The sequence below is a fragment of the Dipodomys merriami genome, unplaced genomic scaffold (genome assembly GCF_024711535.1).
Source record: "Dipodomys merriami isolate MVZ:Mamm:240054 unplaced genomic scaffold, mDipMer1.0.p SCAF_40, whole genome shotgun sequence".
Classification (NCBI taxonomy): Eukaryota; Metazoa; Chordata; class Mammalia; order Rodentia; family Heteromyidae; genus Dipodomys; species Dipodomys merriami.
This window is the reverse complement of record NW_027205604.1, coordinates 3,728,792-3,747,183: the sequence shown is the minus strand read 5'-3', so window position 1 is coordinate 3,747,183 and position 18,392 is coordinate 3,728,792. Positions and strand designations below refer to the sequence as shown.

At 34.7% G+C, this 18,392-nt stretch overlaps 1 protein-coding gene across 4 annotated transcripts in view; it reads left to right on the top strand.

The window, feature by feature from the left end:
* Pik3ca (phosphatidylinositol-4,5-bisphosphate 3-kinase catalytic subunit alpha) overlaps positions 1-18,392 on the top strand; it is a 77,680-nt gene that overhangs the window by 26,654 nt on the left and 32,634 nt on the right. For 2 of the 4 annotated variants that reach the window (XM_069991865.1, XM_069991862.1), the window contains exons 2-4: positions 14,036-14,463; positions 14,963-15,172; positions 16,923-17,173. In XM_069991865.1, the coding sequence (XP_069847966.1) occupies positions 14,112-14,463; positions 14,963-15,172; positions 16,923-17,173 (813 nt within the window). In that variant the 5' untranslated portion in view covers positions 14,036-14,111. Of the gene's footprint in view, positions 1-3,127; positions 3,219-3,310; positions 3,344-5,467; positions 5,521-14,035; positions 14,464-14,962; positions 15,173-16,922; positions 17,174-18,392 lie in introns of those variants that run through there. The other 2 variants (XM_069991863.1, XM_069991864.1) reach the window with 2 other exon arrangements.

Below are 18,392 nucleotides of genomic sequence, written 5' to 3'. Positions count from 1 at the left end.
TTCATTTCCAACATAGTGTCTAATGAATATCATTGAATTAGTTCATCCTCTGTCCCACCCTTTCTATGCTTCTCCTTCCCCTCCTCAAATCAGATAAATTTCTTTTTTTTTTTTTTTTTTGGTCAGTCATGGGGCCTGAACTCTGGGCACTGTCCCTTAGCTCTTCAGCTCAAGGCTAGTGCCCTACCACTTGAGCCACAGCGCCACTTCCAGCTTTTTTTCTGCTTATGTGGTGCTGAGGAATCAAACCCAGGGCCTCATGCATGTGAGGCAAGCACTCTTCCACTGAGCCACCTTCCCAGCCCTAGATAAATTTCTAAATCAGACAAAAGATATAGAAATCAAAACAGTGACAAAAGGAAGAAAACAAAAAAAAAAGAACTGCTAAAAATAACAATAAAAACCTCTTGCTTCTACGTCTTGAAGTCCATTTTAATAAGCATCATGAAAAGACTTGGAAAAAGTTATATTAAGTAAAGTAAGCCAGACCCAAAGAAACATAGGTTGCATAGTTTCCCTCATTTTTAATAATTAGAATGTGCGTATGAATCTATAAGTAAACCCAATGGATAATAAAAGGCAAGAAATTATACTTGGAAAGAGAAATTAAACAGGACTTAAGCATTCACACAGTGAGACCAAAGGAAGATATTCTTAGGAGAAGGCATTTTTTTTTAATACAACATAAAATACACTAATTATGAAAGAAAATTTGGTAGATGGGATTTAATTGAACTGCATAGTTTTTGTTCATCAGGAGACATTAAGAAAATTGGAAAAAGTGATTGTTAGTACTTATAAGTAACATATCCAGAATATTTTAAGAATTGTTGAAATCAACATTTTAGAAATGCATTATAAGGTATAGGGCAATAACCCAGTGGTAGAGCACTTATCTAGTATGTTTTGTCCTTCCCTATTACTACAACAGTAAAAGAAGAACATGGATTACTTAATGTAGAAATGGGAAAACAACTCAGATTTTTCACAGAAGAAATGTAAATGAACAATCAACACAGGAAAAGATTTCTAACATCATTAGCCATTAGAAAATACAAAGTGAGGGCTGGGAAAGTGGCTCAGTGGTATAGCACTTGCCTTGCATGCATGAGGCCCTGGGTTCGATTCCTCAGCACCACATAAGCAGAAAAAGCCAGAAGTGGCACTGTGGCTCAAGTGGTAGAGCACTTGCCTTAAGCTGAAGAGCTGAGGAACAGCGCCCAGGCCCAGAGTTCAGGCCCAGACTGGCAAAAAAAAAGAAAAGAAAATACAAAGTGAATCCTGGAAATGTACCTGAATAGAAGAAGGCTTTTTAATTCATAACATCAACACTAAACAACAAAAACATAGTAAACTATTATAATGAAATATCTAGTAGGAAAACTAAAATAAAAAAAAAAAACAGATACCACTAAATAGGTATGAGCATATAGCTCTGCTGGAACTCTGATTTATTGGTAGTAATGCAAAATTGTAAAACTGTTGGAGAACTATTTCATATGTAGTTAAACATAACATTTACTGTATATGTTGGAATATTTCCAAAACTGTTCACAGGTTTGGTAGCTTGTTAGAATTATTCATATAGCTCATCATATAATGTAATTATGGCTTTATGACTTGTTACAGCAGAAGGATACAGAAAGAAAAGGATACATGAAAAGGATACATCGAAGTAAAAGGGCAAAGTCTGAGTACATGCTTTTTAGGGTTTTTCCAAGTAGAGTCATTTACATAGGCAAAGCTGGGATGTTAACTAGAGATTTAGTTTCCAAGTATGGTATTGTGGGCTAATCACAACTCTACCTTACATAAACTATATCATTTTAAAAAATATTAGCTCTTTTTTTTCTGAATGTCTTACAACCCAGCATTTCTCTCTCAAATTATTTTTCGAGAAAAATAAATACAGCGGTCAAAACCAATGACTTAGAAATGCTCACAAAACTAGAAAAAGCAGCCCATACATTCAGCAGTTGTATATTTTAGAGTACTACCTCATCGTTGAAAAGAACTGCAGTCCTTACAATCTCAGCCTTTCGTGTACATGTCACTGCACTTACTTATGGCTTGAGAAGGAGTCTGGTGAGCTTTTGTGCCTTGGCTGGCCTTGAACCAGATCATACCATTCTCAGCCTTCCAAGTAGATAGGATTATTGGTCTGAGCTATCAGCACTCAGCTAAACAAGTTTAGAAATCATATTTCTATTTTATTTCATGTTTCATGTCAAGTGTCATTACATGTCTCTTGAAATATATTTTACCCATGGATAGTTGGGGGAGTACTAATAGAACAAATAATACAGTATTACATAGTTACATTTATTAGAATATACTTGAAAAAAAGAACATCTTGCAGTTATATCTCAATGGGTTTATGTGATTAAGTAAAACAAAAATATTTTGCAAATATTTTTAGCATAAAAAATGAGCATGCCATGGCTAGCTTAAATAAGAGTGCAATATATGGCCTACAGTTTATACCATTTTATAATCTCAATAATGTATCAGATACAAGAGGAAAGAATATTTCAAAGATTACAGTTATAGCCTCTAAAGAAAAGAAATCAGATGGTTAAGATTGTGGTATAGTACAAAAGATAACAGTATTTATAGATAAATAACAAGACAGAAATGTCAGTAGTATAGTCACTCAGTACATCTAGAGTCAGGTTGTTTTTTCAGTGTCTAATCCTAGTCATATATTACTTTGAATGCAACAAAAAGCAAGGTCCTGCTAGTTGAGTGTCTTTTAAAAAAAAAGTTTGTAAGTGGATTAGTGGATTCTGTTTCAATAGAAAATAGCACAGTGGGGCTGGGAAGGTGGCTCAGTGGTAGAGCACTTGCCTTGCATGCCTGAGGCCCTGGGTTCCATTGTTAAGCACCACATAAGCAAAAAGAAACTGGAAGTGGCGCTGTGGCTCAAGTGGTAGAGTGCTAGCCTTGAGCTGAAGAGCTGAGGGACAGTGCCCAGGCCCAGAGTTCAGGCCCCACGACCGGACCCCCCCCCCCCAAAAAAAAGAAAAGTAACACAGTATAAAAGAAAGTAGCACTGTAAAGAATTGATACAGTTAAAAAGTGCTTTATATTTTAGGCTAATCATTGTATTTTTTTCATTTGCTGGCAGGTTGTTTTCCTACTACTACAAGACAAACGGGTGGAGTTCATTTATACTTCCTCCTTTCCCCATCTGTATTGGTGGAAATCACCACTGTGATGTAAGCCATACAGCTGAGACCTTGCTATTCAATTTTGAAAATATTGTTTTTTGCAGCAGTCAGTTAATGTGATGTGTTCATTATTGATGCCTGGGTGTATGCAGTCATATGCACAGAAACCACAGGTACAGTTCTGTGATACATGGCCCCAAGAAATAAAGAACTTTATTAGGAAGAGTAGCCTATGATGGAGCTTTATGACTGGTTCCTAATTCTCTTTCCAAGTTATTTTGACTTCCTTGAAAGTAATGCAGATATGTGTTAAATTTGGAATGTTGAATTAATAAAAATGGAAAATAATGGCCCAAAGCAGACCATCTGGAAAACATATCTGGATGCAAATAGATGGATATTATATTCTTAGTATCCCAATCAGGTTTGCTAGCTCTTTAGTTATTGGAGCAGACTAGACTTACAAGTCTTCTAGTATATGCAGGCTATCTCTTGTGTGTCAAGACAAGACATAGGTTCTACTGAGAAATCTGTAGCTGACCCATTTATCTTTGCTTATGGTGTCACTATGGTTGGCAAGCAAGACTCATCTTTTCTTCATTATCAAGATTATCAGTAAATCAGTTAATCAGTGGAATAGAGACATACCTTAATGTAGATGATAGATGTGTACTACCAAAAGTAACAGCACTTGACTATGAGTCCCAGTAGTGATGAAATTATGTCCTTCATAGGGAATAGATAATCATTTTTGATAGAGGAATTAGGGAACTAGTCTCATTACCAACTATAATTTTAGCTACTCAGGAGGCTGAGATCTGGAGGATAATGGTTTGAAACCAGCCTGGGTAGAAAGTCTGTGTAACCTTTAAAAACAAAAACAGCAAAATACAGGGCTGAAAGCCTAACTAAACTGTAGAGTACTAACCAAGGGAGCAAGCTCAATTCCACCAAGAGAGATAGAAGCTAAGAAGATAAACATAAAAGAAAATGCCTGCCCTTACTGGAGAAATATTAAAAATGTCTTTGTTCTCCATAGTATCAGTGAAACTGAGGAGTACAACATTAATGCAAAAACACTTGGGTTGAGCACTTTGCTCAGAACAAGTTTAGGTTAATATACATTATTCTTCTTGCTAGTAAATACGAAATAATGATATAACAGTTTTAGCATATTTAAATGTTTCCTACATATTTTTTTCTTGGTTATTCATTGCTGTAAATGTTTCCAAGATATCAGAGCTATCTGGGTGCTGGTGGCTCACACTTAAAATTCTAGCTACTCACTACTCATGAGGCAGAAATCAGGCAGGCTATCCCTGGCAAAAAGTTCCCTAGACAACATCCCAGCCAGTAGCTGGGCTCAGTGGCATATACTTAGCATACAGCTACTTGGGATGCTGAAATTTAGAAGACAGTGATTCCAGGCCAGCTTGGGCAAAAGAAGTTCAGGAGATCCTCCTCTTAATGGAAAAAGCTGAATTTCATAGTATGTACCTGTCATTCTAGGTATGGTGGGAATTGTAAATAGGAACATGTTTCAGGCTAGCCTGCACAAATAAAGCAAGCTCTAGCATCCAAAATAACCAGAACAAAAAGTGTAGAAGCAGAATGAAAAGGGCTGGAGGCCTCAAGTGGTAGATCACTGAGCTCTGAAGCCTTGAGTTCAAATATCAATTCTGCCCACTGAACCACCCCCCACTTCCCCAAAAATATATATCCATGCTGAAATCAGTGATTGGTTAGTTTTTTTTTGTTGTTGTTTTTTAAGAGAGAAAGGGTGCTCTGATCCTACACACTGGCATACTGATGCTACACGCTGGTCCTATAGCATATATTATTACTCAAAAGATTGGCAGTTAATAAAGTGGAATCAAATAAAGTAAAAGTGCTTTACTAGAAAAACTGTTTTTACATTTGCAGTTTATTCATTTTTTAGTTTTGCATTTTGAAATCATAATTTACCAAATACTGTCATCTTGTCCTGAAACTGTAAATGGAATTACTTGGACTTGCCTGACATCATTTGTTCACCTGCTCTTTATGTGAAGCTGTAATAATCTGTCTTCTGTGTCCTACAAATGAGAAAAGTATTTAACTAGGAAAGTCCTATTACTTTGAAACCATTTGTGTGCAATTAAATTATGAAACTATGAAATACCTCATATTTTTTAATGTTATCTCTAACCTTAATTGATTAATGTTTACTCTCTTTTTGAGCTTGTATTTTTTAAAAATTAATTTTCTCATAATGTATATAAAATTTAATTTTTAAAGTTGTTTTTTTTTTTTTCCAGTCATGAGCTTGAACTCTGGGCCTGGGCACTGTTCCTCATCTCTTCAGCTCAAGGTGAGCGCTTTACCACTTGAGCCACAGCACCACTTCCAGTTTTCTAGTGGTTTATTGGAGATAAGAGTCGTATGGACTTTCGTCGCAGGCTGGCTTTGAACTGCGATCCTCAGCTCTCAGCCTCCTGAGCCACTGGCGCCCAGCTTTTTAAAGTTTTTATTTATTTCCTTTTTACCTATGAGAGCTTGATCTAATGCCTGTGCTAGCCAATTGTTTTGACATTGGGCTATTGGGCTATACTCTCAGCCTCTAAATCTTGAAGTTTTATTTTATTTTTTATTTTATTTTGTCTGTTGTGGGGCTTGAACTCTGGGCCTCTTCAACTCAAGTCATGCACAGTCTACTATTTGAACCACAGCTCCACTTCCAGTTTTTCTGGAGGTTAATTGGAGATGAGTCTCATGGACTTTGCTTGCCTGGGCTGGCTTTTAAATCTTGAATTTATAAAGAGCAAATTGAGAAAATTAATAACAACACATTTCAAGAATTGTTATCGTCCATCTACTTTAATATCAAGTATTTATTAAATTGTAATTAATCAGTTTCTTTTTACTTGATTCTGCTATTCACACTAGAATTTTTGACCCACCTTATTCATAAGGAAAAGTCCATGTTGCTATAGATACTACTCAGCTAACCTTAAGTCTTAATTGTCATTAAAAAATTTATCATGGTCTCTTCCTAAGCCTACCTATGAATCTCAGAGAAATGTATGAGTTGTCAGCTTTCTCATGGTTAGCTGGTAAAGGTCAGTGCAGGACACCACTTTGGAAGGAATGGATAATGTGCATCCTTCCAGAGCTCATATATGTTGCAGCTGTTCCTTTGGAATAATTCCAGAAATGCTTAGTGACTCTGAGAAGAAGTGAGCTGCAGAGGCCCTACAGGGCTCAGAAAATCGTTCTGAGGAAAACTTGCTTCCCACAAGTTTCCACTGCAGTGAAATTTGTTTGAAACTCTGCTTCTGATTCCCCAAATCTGTTTTGTCCCTGAGTGCTTTAATTTTGCTCTGTAAGGTATCTTCATCCATTTCTTTCTTGGATTCCTTTTGTTATCTCTTTTTTTCAAGACCTTGGTACATTTTTCCTGGAATAAAATCAATAGTTTAGTTTTAGAATTTTTCTGCTCTCTATGTTTATAGTGCCTCTTACCATACTTAACCTGGAAAAGTCCATAGTCCAGTAAGAAGTCAAATATAGGTGCAGATAATTTTAATCAGGTTTGTGCATTTAGTCACGCAGAATATCTGTTAGAGACTGTGGTAACATTAAGAAAAAAGGAATTACTAGATAGAAATATTTAAAGTAATCTCCAAATAATCAGCCCATTTCTTCATTAAACTCAGATTTTATCACTTTTATAAGAAATAGAGATGGATGTTTTTGTTCTTCTGTTTTAAGCCAAACTAAACTTAAGATCTATTTTGCAATTAAAATAATAGGAAAGATTTTTTTTTTATTTCTACTAAGTATTTGCCAAGTTACAAAGTTAAATGTTTTCCTCTTGATGTCTGGTTATAACATGGAAAACAAAAATCAGAAACAAGTATTTGTAAACTCCATTAAAATTATTCAACTAATATTTAAGTAGCTTCTGTATTTGTGAAACATGGGGTTCTAGAAAACATAAGTTACCTGGTTTAGTAAATTATTTGAGGTGACTATGCTACCAATTTGCAGATGAATGCTTTCAAAATAGCCCTCATTTTAATGCAGATATAATATTGATTTAAATAATTTTTTTTTTCTGGTCTTGGGGCCTGAACTCTGGGCCTGGGTGCTGTCCCTCAGCTCTCCAGCTCAAGGCCAGCACTCTACAACCTTATTCATAAGGAAAAGTCTATGTTGCTATAGATACTACTCAGCCACTTCGGCTTTTTCTGCTTATGTGGTGCTGAGGAATTGAACCCAGGACCTCATGCATGAAGGCAAGCACTCTACCACTGAGCCACTCTTCCAGCCATAATATTGATATTTTAAAACATAATATATTTGTTAAGATAGACTAATGCTGTTTTACCTTGTGTTCATGTGGATTCATAATCTGCATACAAGTAATAGTTTTCTATGTGTTAGTAATATTGGTTTTAGAATGTTATACTAGATTATGATTGTAATTTTTGAGATCAGTATTAGCAAAAGAGCACATCTGGTGATAGTAAAGAAGAGAAGTAGAATACCTTGCTTAAATTATAGTTGAAGTAATTGAAGGTCTAGAGATGTAGAGAATATTCTGATGGCCATTGAATGCTTGAGATAGAAAAGGAGATAGAAAAAGCATCATGATGGAAGGAGAAGTAATGAAGAGTGATAATTCTAGTGGTAATTTTTAGAAGTATTTTAAAACATTCCAAATTAGGTGTGATATTTGAAATTATCTATTAAATTAATTTTTGAGACACTTTACTGAAGATTTTCATTTACTGCTTAAAATTGATGTTTGTTTTCTTTTTCTCATTCCAGAAAATTTAGGTTTAAAGTGTAGAATTGTAGTTATAGAGATAGAGTTGAATATGATATCATAGGCTGTGAATATTTAGAAAATTCTTCAGTTGGCAACAGGTATGAGTGATAGAGATATATGTAATCCAAGAAGTCAAACAGAAGAGGTGTTAGGATCAAAAGTTCAGGTGCCAGTGGCTCATGCTTGAAATCCTAGGTACTTCAGCAAGCTGAGATCTGAGATTGCCACTAAAACAGGCAGTAAAGACTGTCAGACTCCTATCTCCAAGAAAGCACCAAAAAACAGAAGTGGAGTTTTGGCTCATGTCTTCAGCAAAAAAATCTCAAAGACAGTGCGTAGGCCCAGATTTCAAGCCCCAGGACTGGAACAATAACAACAAAAAATTCAGGTGAGCCTGGATTACATGAGACATTGTCCAAAAAAAAAGAAGAAGAAAGAAGCCATGAATTTAACCCAGTGCTAATCTTTTTGTCTATATCTTCATAGTCTTGTGTTCAGTATCCAGCTCTTAGTACAAGAGGAAGGAAGGAAAGAAGGGAGGGAGACAAGGAGGGAAAATGAGTTTTTCAGTTGTTACCAAATAATTATCATATCTTTTCTGGGCCCAGCCAAGCTGAAGGCCCATAAGGTCTTTGTAGCATTGGCTCAACACTACCATTATAATGCAAAAACATTATTGAAAATATGGCTGTGTCTGTCATGTGGCAAGGTGCATTTGACCGAGGGTCTTAGTTTGGACACTGATTCCTTAAATGATGAAATACAGAAATTGAGCAGCACTTTCAATTCAGGAAGTGAATGAAATATGATCAGAGATTAAAAAATAAGTTTTACAGATATTGTCATTCTGCATTGAAATAATACATGTTTAAAATAATTATATTGTTTAATGAATTAACAGACCTATAAAAGCCAAGTGACAGTGGAAAGTTTGATATTCTCTTTATTGCTGCCATTTATTTTGTCCATAAAGCAATTTTTACTCATTTTAAGTAGCACTATCTGCTAATGAAGATCCAACTCCTACAAATACATAAATACCATTTTTTCTCTCCCAAGAAAGTTTTTAGTACTGTACCTAAACAATAGTTTTTATTAGTAATTTTGTTGCTGTTGTTATTTTTCATGGGGCTTGAACTCGGGGCGTAGGTGCTGTCCCTGAGCTCTTTGAGCCACAGTATCACTTCCCGTTTTCTGGTGGTTAAGGAGATAAGAATCTCATGGACTTTTCCTGCCTGGACTAGTTTCGAACTATGATCATCAGAGTAGCTAGAATTACATGCATGAGCCACCAGTGTCTGGCTTTTACTAGTAATTAAAAAAATTAAAAAATTGAAATTATGTAATTGTATGAAGGAGGTGCTATTTAACAAAACATTTACAAATACAGTACATCTTGATCAGTAATTTTTTTTATTGTGAAAATACTGTACAGAGGGGTTACAATTACATGGGCAAGATAATGAGTACATTTCTTATCAAGCATTGTTGCCTCCTCCTTTGTTTCCCTTTCTTATCTCCCCTTTGCCCCCCGAGCTCCCCTACCCAATCCTTCCCCCTGCCCTTGATCAGTAATTTTATGACCAGTGGGAAGACAGAAAGAAAGTCTCTGATTATCAAGGTTTCTGTCATATTTCATGCTCTTATGCTATGGCAGAACCCCTTACGTTATCATTTGGTCTGTTGGTCTTTAGTTATAGACTATTATAAAATCTTGTGAACATGTTGATGTTGATTAGACATAAGTAATGGAAAGAACTGCTATATTGATATGGTAGTCTGGCCTCCATGAAGATTAGCTACTAGGAAACTAGGGAAAATCTTATAAAGTAAATCTAACCTGGGGTTTCTTTCCTTTAGGACCAGAAGAATCATCTCTTCCACAGCTCATAATCGAAAATAGCTTTGCTATATTGTATGGTAGAATATAGCACAGTAGTTGTAACAGGTGAAACTCAACAAAAAGAGTAAATTGAGTTATATATTGCCTGTAAGAAAACAGGACTGCTGTCTTATTTGTATGTATAGAAAATTAAGTACATATTTCATTCTGTGACATCAAATAGCCTAAAATGTTATTTGACTAATTATTTATAATCATTTATACTCTCTTTTGCTTTTCAATAAGTTCTTTTGTAAGTACAAAAATAGGCATTTCAATAGGAAAATTTCATTTTATACCCTCTTTAATATTCCCATATGCCTTCTTTCCTCCCTCATTTACAGTATTTAGTAGATTTCATTCATGCTGTCTTAACACGCACACCTTTTCCTTCTCAGGAGCCTTACCTTTTCCTCCTCTAACAATTTCTGATCCCCCTCCTCCCCCACAGAGAGACTCCCTTTTTTTTTGCATTTTTTTTACTGTGATTAAGTGATTACATAAATTTCACAAATTTCACAGTATTGTGGGATATAATACTTAAAGTCACAAACACATTCTAACCTTCATGGGGCAAATTGTCTTTATCATGGTCTATAAAGTTTATGAGTTCTATGAGCTTTGACAATACAGTTATTTCTTCCACATCGAGTGATATGTACATTTCTTTCCTTTTGCTTAGTGTCAGCTGTTCCTTCTTTCCCCGCTCATTCCTTCCCTCCCATTGCTGCCATTGAGTTGCTTAGTTCGTTTTCATCAATGTTCAGTGCAGCTGATGGGTCCTGCTGTTGTATGTTTTCCTATTTCCCTTAGTTTCTGTGTCCTCCTCCTAGTTTCTCTCTGATTTGCACATATATATCATATATGTGGTAAGCAGTATGGGGTCATTTAGTAATGATTTGACCAGATGAGTGGGGGTCCTTTGTTACTTTGGCATATTACCTTAACGTTTTGTATTTAACATCCACTTATCAGGGAGACCATGTGCCGTTTGTCTCTTTGCTCTTGGCTTACCTCACTCAACATGATTTTTTTTAGTTCCATCCATTTAGTTTCCCTGCAAATGCCATTATTTTGTTCTTTCTAATGGCTGCATAATATTCCATTGAAAATAGGTACTACAATTTTTGGATCCATTCATCTGTAGTGGGGCATCTAGGTTGTTTCCATATCTTGGCTATTGTGAACAGTGCTGCAATAAAATGGGGGTGCATGTGTCCTTGTGTCCCGGTTCCTGTTGTTCAGGATAGATGCCTAGGAGTGGTTTGGATGGGTCATAGGGGAGGTCAATATTTAGCTTTCTGATAGATTGCCTTTTACATATATTATAATTATTATTACCATCATCATCATCATCATCATTACCTTTTTAGGTTTAGATTCCACAAAACCATATAATACATGGCTTTTTGACCTTTGATTATTTTGCTCAGCACGATGATCTTCAGTTTTGTCACTTTATTGCAAATGATGTAAGTTCACTTTGTTTTATAGCTAAATAATACTCCAAATCATAAATATACCATATTTCTTTATTCCACTGTCATCGGGCATCTTGACTGACTCCACTGCTTGGCTATTAGAAACAGTGCTTCAATAAACAGTTATTCAGGTTTCTTTTGTATACTGATTTAGCATCCTTTGGATATATGCTAAAGAACGGTGTAAAAAAGTTATTGTGTAGATGTACTTCTAGATTTTTGAAGAACCTTCTTCCATAGTGTCTATATTGCTTTATATCCCCATTACTAAGTGTATGAAGGTTTCTTGCCTCTACCCCCATATCTTTGCCAGCATTTATTGTTTTTTTATGGTAATTATTCTGATTCAAATTTAAGTGTAAGTTGATTTACATTTTCCTATTGCCAAGGAATTTGTATTTCTGACAACCATCTATTCATTTGTCCCTGCATTAATTGGGTTATTTGGTCTCTTTTAATTTTTTGAGTTCTTTATATATTCTGGATGTAGCTGGTAAAGGCTTTCTATTCTGTTGGTTTTCTTTTGCATCTGATAGTTGTTTCCTTTGATGTACTTGAGCTTCATTTCATGCAGTTTTTTTCTTCCATTTCCCGGAGATTGGGAGATACATGGAAAGATATTTTGAAAGATGTTTTCATATGTCTTCCAGAGTTTCCCATATGTTCTCTGTAGTAGTTTCAATATTTATTTTTATCTTGCATTAAGAATGTTGATCTGTTTGGAATTGATTTTTCTATAGGGTGAAAAATAGAGGTTAAATTTTAGTTTTCTTTATATAAATAGTCAGTTTCCCTGCACCATGTGTTGAAGAAATTGTTTTTTTTCTTCAGTGTATATTTTTGGCTCATTTGTCATAGATCAAATGGTTTGTGGCTGTCTGTTTTTATTTCTAGGTCTTCTATTTTGTTCCATTGGTCTTGTGTCTGTTTTTATGTCACTACCATGCTTTTCTTATTTTTTTTTCTTATTATGGCCCTGTAGTATAATTGGAAGTCCAGTATTATGATACCTCCAGCATTTCTCTTATTATTCAGAATTACTTTAACTGTTAGTGGTCTTTGTCTTTTCATATGAAATTTTGGATTGATTTTCTGTTTAGGCAAAGAATGACATTACGACTTTCATAGTCATTACATTGAAACTATAGATTGGTTTGGTGTAGTATAGCCAATGTCATTAATTCATCTCATATTCTGCATTGGAGGTCTTCCTATCTTCTGGTGTCCCTTCAGTTTCTTTCACTGTCTTACAGTTTTCATTGAGAATTCTTTGACCTCCCTAATTAAGTTTATGTCTTGCTATTTCTGATTTCTGAGACTTATTGTAAATAAAGTTGTTTTTAATTATTTCTTTCTCTTTATATTCATTGTTGATATCCTGAAAAAATACTGGATTTTGTATGTTGAATTTTGTATCCTTGTATGTTACCAAAAGTTTGTTGGATTTAGAAGGTTTGGATTATAATTGTCAGGATCTTTAAAATATAAAATAATCTGACAACATGGATAATTTAATCTTTTCATTCTTATTTAAATCACTTTTATTTCTTTCTCTTGGTTATTTTTCTGACTAGGAATCTCAGTACTATCTTGAATAGGGAGTGGGAAGACTGGTTGCCCTTGTCACATTCCTGACCTTAAAGGAAATAATTTTGCCCACTTAGAATAAGGTTCACTGTATATTTGTCATGTCATTGATTATGTTGAGGTATATTCCTTCTTTCCTTAGTTTCTTCAGACCCTTTATCATAAAAAGATGTTGAATTTTACCATAGGCTATTTTTTAATGTGTTTATAATTTTTTTTTTGTCAGTCATGGGGCTTGAACTCTGGGCCTGGGCGCTGTCCCTTAGCTATTCAGCTCAAGGCAAGCACTCTACCACTTGAGCCACAGCACCTCTTCCGGTTTTCTGGTGGTTTATTGGAGATAAGTGTCTCATGGACTTTCCTGCTGGGCTGGCTTTGAACCGTGATCCTCAGATCTCAGCCTCCTGAGTAGCTAGGGTTACAGGTGTGAGTCACCAGTGCCCAGCTGTAAATATTTTATTTACAAATTTTGCATGTCTGTCTCTATCTGGTTATGAGTATAAATACTAGCTTTATCTTTATGAAATGAGTTTGGTTGCATTCTTTCCTTTTCTACTTCATGGAGTTTGAGGAGTATTGATATTAGTCCATCTTTAAAGGTCTGATAATATTTGATAGTTTACTGGGTTCTGAGCTTTTCTTTGTTGGGAGACTCTTAAGTAATTCAAATTCATTGCTCTTTATATATCTTGTTAAGTGGTTTACATGCTTTCAGTTCAATTTTGGTGGGTCAGATAAACTAAAAAATTTATACTTCTACATTATTTGAATATAGAAATATTTATAGGTGATGTCACTCCTTATGCATCTTAAAACCAACCCTGTCCATCATATTTTTCACTATATACCCAATGTCATCTGTGTAGCTAGGATTACCGATGTGAGTCACTGAAATCATGAGTTGGATTGATTCTTTATACCCTATTTTAGAATAGTCTCGATTAAAGTATTAAGAGGAATTATTACTTAAAAGTCGTATAAATTCAGTGGCATAAAATTCAGCTCATAAAATGAACTTTTGCATTTAGCAGTGTGATATTTTTTCCAATATATTTTTCTGTAGTTGCTTCTCTTTTAACAAATGTTTTTCTTGTTCTTTTAGGTTACTGCTTTGGAATAGCCATATGTCTAATTCTCTAAAGTAGTTCCATATGTAACACTTGTAAAGGATCAGAACAATGCCTCCACGACCATCATCAGGTGAACTGTGGGGCATCCATTTGATGCCCCCAAGAATCCTAGTAGAATGTTTACTACCAAATGGAATGATAGTGACTTTAGAATGCCTCCGTGAGGCTACATTAGTTACTATAAAGCATGAACTATTTAAGGAAGCAAGAAAGTACCCTCTCCATCAACTTCTTCAAGATGAATCATCTTACATTTTTGTAAGTGTTACTCAAGAAGCAGAAAGGGAAGAATTTTTTGATGAAACAAGAAGACTTTGTGACCTTCGGCTTTTTCAACCCTTTTTAAAAGTAATTGAACCAGTAGGCAATCGTGAAGAGAAGATCCTCAATCGTGAAATTGGTATGATACAATTTTCAGCTAAATTAAATGATATTGTCATCCCATTATAAAATGCAAATAATTTGAAATCTTGCCTGTTGTCTAATTACTAAAACATTTTTGAACCCATATTTTTACAATTCAAAATACCTTTCAACCAAAAAAAATCTTTATAAATCTAAAGTAGTTTGATTGATTCTAACATTTTGATATTCTGTATTTTTATTAGAAATATGATTTGTAGGGCTTTGTTTTGTTACACTCCAGTTTTATTGTTCTGTAAATAAATAATTGATAATAGGAATCAGTATATTGATACATATGAGAGGTTTATTTGCTATAGATAAAAATGGGATCTTATCAACTCATACTATAAGCATGCATCTAAGATTTTTTTAACTAAGAGAAACATCTTCATGAATTTGTGCTTTTCCAAATCTGTACATTTTTCTGTTTATAAGAAACGTGTCCTACCATGACCTTAATAACATCCTCTATTCTTTATGCAATATTTTTTAAGGTTTTGTTATTGGCATGCCGGTGTGTGAATTTGATATGGTTAAAGATCCGGAAGTACAGGACTTCCGAAGAAACATTCTGAATGTTTGTAAAGAAGCTGTGGATCTCAGAGATCTTAATTCACCTCACAGTAGAGCAATGTATGTTTATCCTCCAAATGTGGAATCTTCACCAGAATTGCCAAAGCACATATATAATAAATTAGATAAGGGTAAGAAAATTCCTATTCTACTGGAATCATTACTACAGTGAAATATTCTATGTGTGGCCTATTTTTTTTTTCAGAATTATTTTCTTGGATTGATAATTTCCTTGAAGAGAAAGGCTGCTTAAATTGACAAAATATAATTGCTTAGTATACATTGTGTGGTCAATAAATCTTTATGGTTGAATGAATTGTGTACATATAATGCTGATCCTTGGTGAAAAAAAAATTTTTTTTTTGGTCGGTGATGGGGCTTAAACTCTGGGCTTGGGTGCTGTCCATGCACTCTTCAGCTCAAAGGTGAGTACTCTACCGCTTGAGCCACAGCACCACTTCCACTTTTCTAGTGGTTTATTGGAAATAAGAATTGGAGTAGTTTGGATTACAGGCATGAGCCACCAGCGCCCAGCTACCTTGGCTGAATTTTTATCTCAAGAAAACATGAAATTCACTGTCTTTGGATTCTAACAGAACTAGAACTGATAATCTTTTTTTGCAAATAAAACTGAGGTCTTTGGAGTGTAGGTTAGTGATCAGCTGTTTATTGTCATATGCCAGGCCCAAGGTTTGATTCCCTAGAACCACAAAGAATTATATGCATAAAGTATGGTTAGCAACATCTTACGAAAATTTGGAAGAGCTTTAGGCATTCTTATTTACACATAAGCTTTCTTAAATTCAATATTTAAGTCTTATAATACTGACTGACATTAGAGGAATATGTGACATTTACTGCACCAATGTCTAGAATAAAATGAAGAAAAGTATATAAACTTTTGCATTGTAAATGATTATTATTGCATCAGATAACCTATTTGTACTTTCCTACTTTATTGTTTGGACAGTAGTGGGGATTAAAATGAGGTTCTCTACTACAGAGCAACCTCCAACTATCTTTTTCTGCTAGTTTTATTTATGATAAATCCTTGTAGCTTGGGCACATCCCTGAATTGTGACCTTCCTATTTTGGTGTCACATTATAACTGGTTAACAGGCATATACCACCATACCACACTGAACTTTCTTTCTCCTATGTGAAGTCTAGAAGACTTTATGCCTAGGATGGCCTAGAACCATAATTCCTACCTTCCTCAGTCTCCCTTACAGCTAGGATGAGAGGTTCATACCATCATGACTAGCTTTCAGTTGAGATTGGGACTCTAAGACTTTACTGACTGAAATCCTACTGATCTTAGCATGCCATGTAGGTATGATTATAAGTGTAAACTACTAGCAATAGGTTTGTATTTTTTCAATATGACAGAATGAAGCTTTACAATTTGAAGTTACAGAATATTTCACGTTATTAAATCCATAATTCTGTGATGAGCACCCAAAGCATCTTATTTCTTTCTCATTCTTCTTATTTAAAGTTGTTCAATGTAATACAAGATTTTTAAGATTTCTATTTAGGAAACATTTTAAAATGGAATATTCTTCTCACTTTTCTCTAGTTACTATGAAAAATCTCCAACATACACAAAAGTTTAAAAAATTAACTGCAAACACTGTTCATTTTATGAGAATCTTGCCATTTTACATTGTGTTCAGGAGAGGTCTAGCTTACTTGATCTTAATACTATCAATTATTAAAATTTTCTACTTCTACCAGATATTAAATACTTATATTTAATTAGGTTGATTATAAGTCATTTATAATTATGGTTAGAGTAATGGGTAGTGCATACTTCTTGAAAATTGTTTCTTGATGAATGAAACACACATGATGAGTACATCTAATTTTTTTCTGTTATAGGACAAATAATAGTAGTGATTTGGGTAATAGTTTCTCCAAATAATGATAAGCAGAAGTATACTCTGAAAATCAATCATGACTGTGTACCAGAACAAGTGATTGCTGAAGCAATCAGGAAAAAAACTCGAAGTATGCTGCTGTCCTCAGAACAACTAAAACTCTGTGTTTTAGAATATCAGGGCAAGTATATTTTAAAAGTGTGTGGATGTGATGAATACTTCTTAGAAAAGTACCCATTGAGTCAATATAAGGTGAGTAATACATTTCAAGAATATTAATTTTATTTTTTGAATTAGCATATATATTTGTAGTATGAGGTAGTTTCATTATGATATTTCCAAATATATACACAGTGAACTTTGAACAAATACCCCTTCTTCACCATGTTCTCATTTCTCTCCTCCTTTCTGTACCCTTTTATAAAAGGGTTTGGTGGGTTTTGTAATCTTGTCTCTGTGTGTGCCTGTGTGTGCCTCTGTGTGTGTGTGTGTGTGTGTGTGTGTGTGTGTGTGTGTGTCCCTTTCAGTATCCCTTTCCCCCCTCCCCAAAATACTAATTTTAAATTTAAAAGTAACTACACAAGAACTGTTACCTGTATTTTTAGGACAACTTTAAAAAATTAAGTAATTAATATTGGGAAAATACATTTTCTTTTTTTTTTTTATTGTGAAAATACTGTACAGAGGGGTTACAATTACATGGGCAAGATAATGAGTACATTTCTTACCAAGCATTGTAGCTTCCTCCTTTGTTTCCCCTTTCTGTCTCTTCCCATCCTCCCCCCATCCAGTCCTCCCCCCCCCACACCAAAGTCGTAAAGTTCGTTTTTCCGCATAACGACTTGTACATCTTGGAAAGCACATTTTCAAGTTTATTTTCAGGCTGTAATAATTTAAGTCTAAAAATGTTGCCAATTACAATAATCTCAATATGGAATGGAGGTTATATGTATGCACAGTTACAATAACATAAATATGGAATATTTTGTGTGTGTTTTTTTTTTTTCCTCTCAAGACATGATATGGGACTAGGTGCTGGTGGTTTATGCTAGGATACTAGATGCTCAAGAGACTGAGACCTGAGGATTGCCTTCAAGGCCTGCCCTGGCAGGAAAGTCGATGGGACGGACACTTATCTCTAATTAACCAGCCAAAAAAAGAAGTGGAAGTGTGGCTTGAGTGGTAGAGCGCCAGCTTTGAGGGACAAAATATAACCCACTCCCAGTCCCTGGGTCCAAGCCCTAGTAGTGGCACCATATACAAACACATAAAAGACATGGGAATAGAATTAAAGTAGGCATTTCAAAGAGTATGGTTTTCTATCTTTAAAATTTTTTATTTTCTTTAGTTGTACAAAAGAGTTGAATTCAACAATATGTCTTGATCAGTGCCAATATTTAACTATATTGTCAATATTTTCAACCACTCATCCCCACCTCTCCCTTCCAGAAAGATTATGGTTTTTTTCAAT